The 1,483-nt window shown below is 45.5% G+C and overlaps 1 protein-coding gene across 1 annotated transcript in view; it reads left to right on the forward strand.

The window, feature by feature from the left end:
• LOC100942829 (multidrug and toxin extrusion protein 2-like) overlaps positions 1–1,483 on the forward strand; it is a 47,565-nt gene that overhangs the window by 45,329 nt on the left and 753 nt on the right. Inside the window, exon 15 of the mRNA XM_012805928.2 lies at positions 11–105. Coding sequence (XP_012661382.1) covers positions 11–105 — 95 coding nt within the window. The remainder of the gene's footprint in view (positions 1–10; positions 106–1,483) is intronic.

Below are 1,483 nucleotides of genomic sequence, written 5' to 3' on the forward strand. Positions count from 1 at the left end.
GCCCCTACAGGTCTCTGGTCAGGATTGATAGTCTGTGTCTTCTTTCAAGCCCTTTTCTACTTGGTGTACATCTTGCGGATAAACTGGAACAGAGTTGCAGAGCAGGTAACTGGTAATACTAGAAATGTGGCTCTACGTGAGCCTGTGATTCCAAGGCAGGGTACGGAAGCTTTTAGGGTCAGAGTGATAGCAGTGCCCTTGGCAGTGGGACTTACTGTGAAACGTGAAATCTATCGAATATTGAGGGGAGAGGAGGCAGAAAAAAAATCACATTTAGTATCTACTAACTAGGAACTCCGTCTTAATAAAGAAGGAGTTAAGTTTAAAAACATCTTGCTCTTTTGGTGGAATAGCCCTAGAAAAATATTCTTTACAGCCTTTTCTTTTTTGTCCGTGGTTTACTAAAATGCAGCATGTTAGGGGTGTGATTTATGGGCAGAACCACACTGTGTGCACAGAAGTCGGAGCCTTGACCAACGTGAGCATCTGTGCATTGAGTTGGGGCCCTTTTTTACTGTTCTAGGCTTGAGATGAGGTGGATGGGTGGAGGTTTAGGGGAGGGAGGGGTTCTAATAAGGTTAGGTGGCCAGCTGTCTTTGTTTCAGCTTTGAGCAGCCTAGGTTTCAGATCCTACTGGATTTGCCCAGTTTTGATGCATGATGTCTTTTCTATCTGCAGTTTCATTTATTAGGACTGAAGTTTATAGGAGATTAAGGTGGACCATAAACTACCCATTGGACAGAGGACACCACTGACCTTAGATTTTATTGCTTTTATCTACATGTAGGGGCACTAAAGGGCACAAGTGTGAACAGTGTGTTAAATCTGCAACTCCAGCAACAAGCAGGGTTTTTTTTTCCCTCAATTTATTGCCTTCAATATTGTGCTGTGACGTCACAGCTCACAGCAACCTCCAGCTCTTGGGCTTAGGTGATTCTCTTGCCTCAGCCTCCAGAGTAGCTGGGACTACAGACACTGGCCACAACGCCTGGCTATTTTTTTGTTGCAGTTTGGCCGGGGCCAGGTTTGAACCCCCCACCCTGAATATATGGGGCCAGTGCCTCAACGACTGAGCCACAGGTACCGCCCAGCAAGCAAGTTTTTATATCATTGGGCTCTGCCCAATGTCACCTTCACTCGAAAATGATTGTCTCTTTGCTTCTTGTTGGCCCTCCCATCCCTGCAGGGGATACAGGCTCCCCAGGGGCTCCTAGCCGATCTGTCAGCTCAGTTCTGTATCTCAGCCAGTTATAGCAATACCTGGCACAAAACTGGAGTCAGTCAACATTTGTTAACATGAAGCAGCAGAGACGTTTGCTGGTGGTGTTGACTGAAGAATTACCCTTTGGTGCAAGAAAATCAAATCGCCAATATTTTCACTTTTCTTTTTTTTTTTTTTTTTTTTTTGGATGCCTTTTAGCACTGCCTTCTTGGCCTTCATTGCCTTTGTTTTGGCTTTGGCTTTGGGAGGGGCAGGAGCTTC

The sequence above is a fragment of the Otolemur garnettii genome, unplaced genomic scaffold (genome assembly GCF_000181295.1).
Source record: "Otolemur garnettii isolate 467f Iridium unplaced genomic scaffold, OtoGar3 scaffold00046, whole genome shotgun sequence".
NCBI classification, from domain to species: domain Eukaryota; kingdom Metazoa; phylum Chordata; class Mammalia; order Primates; family Galagidae; genus Otolemur; species Otolemur garnettii.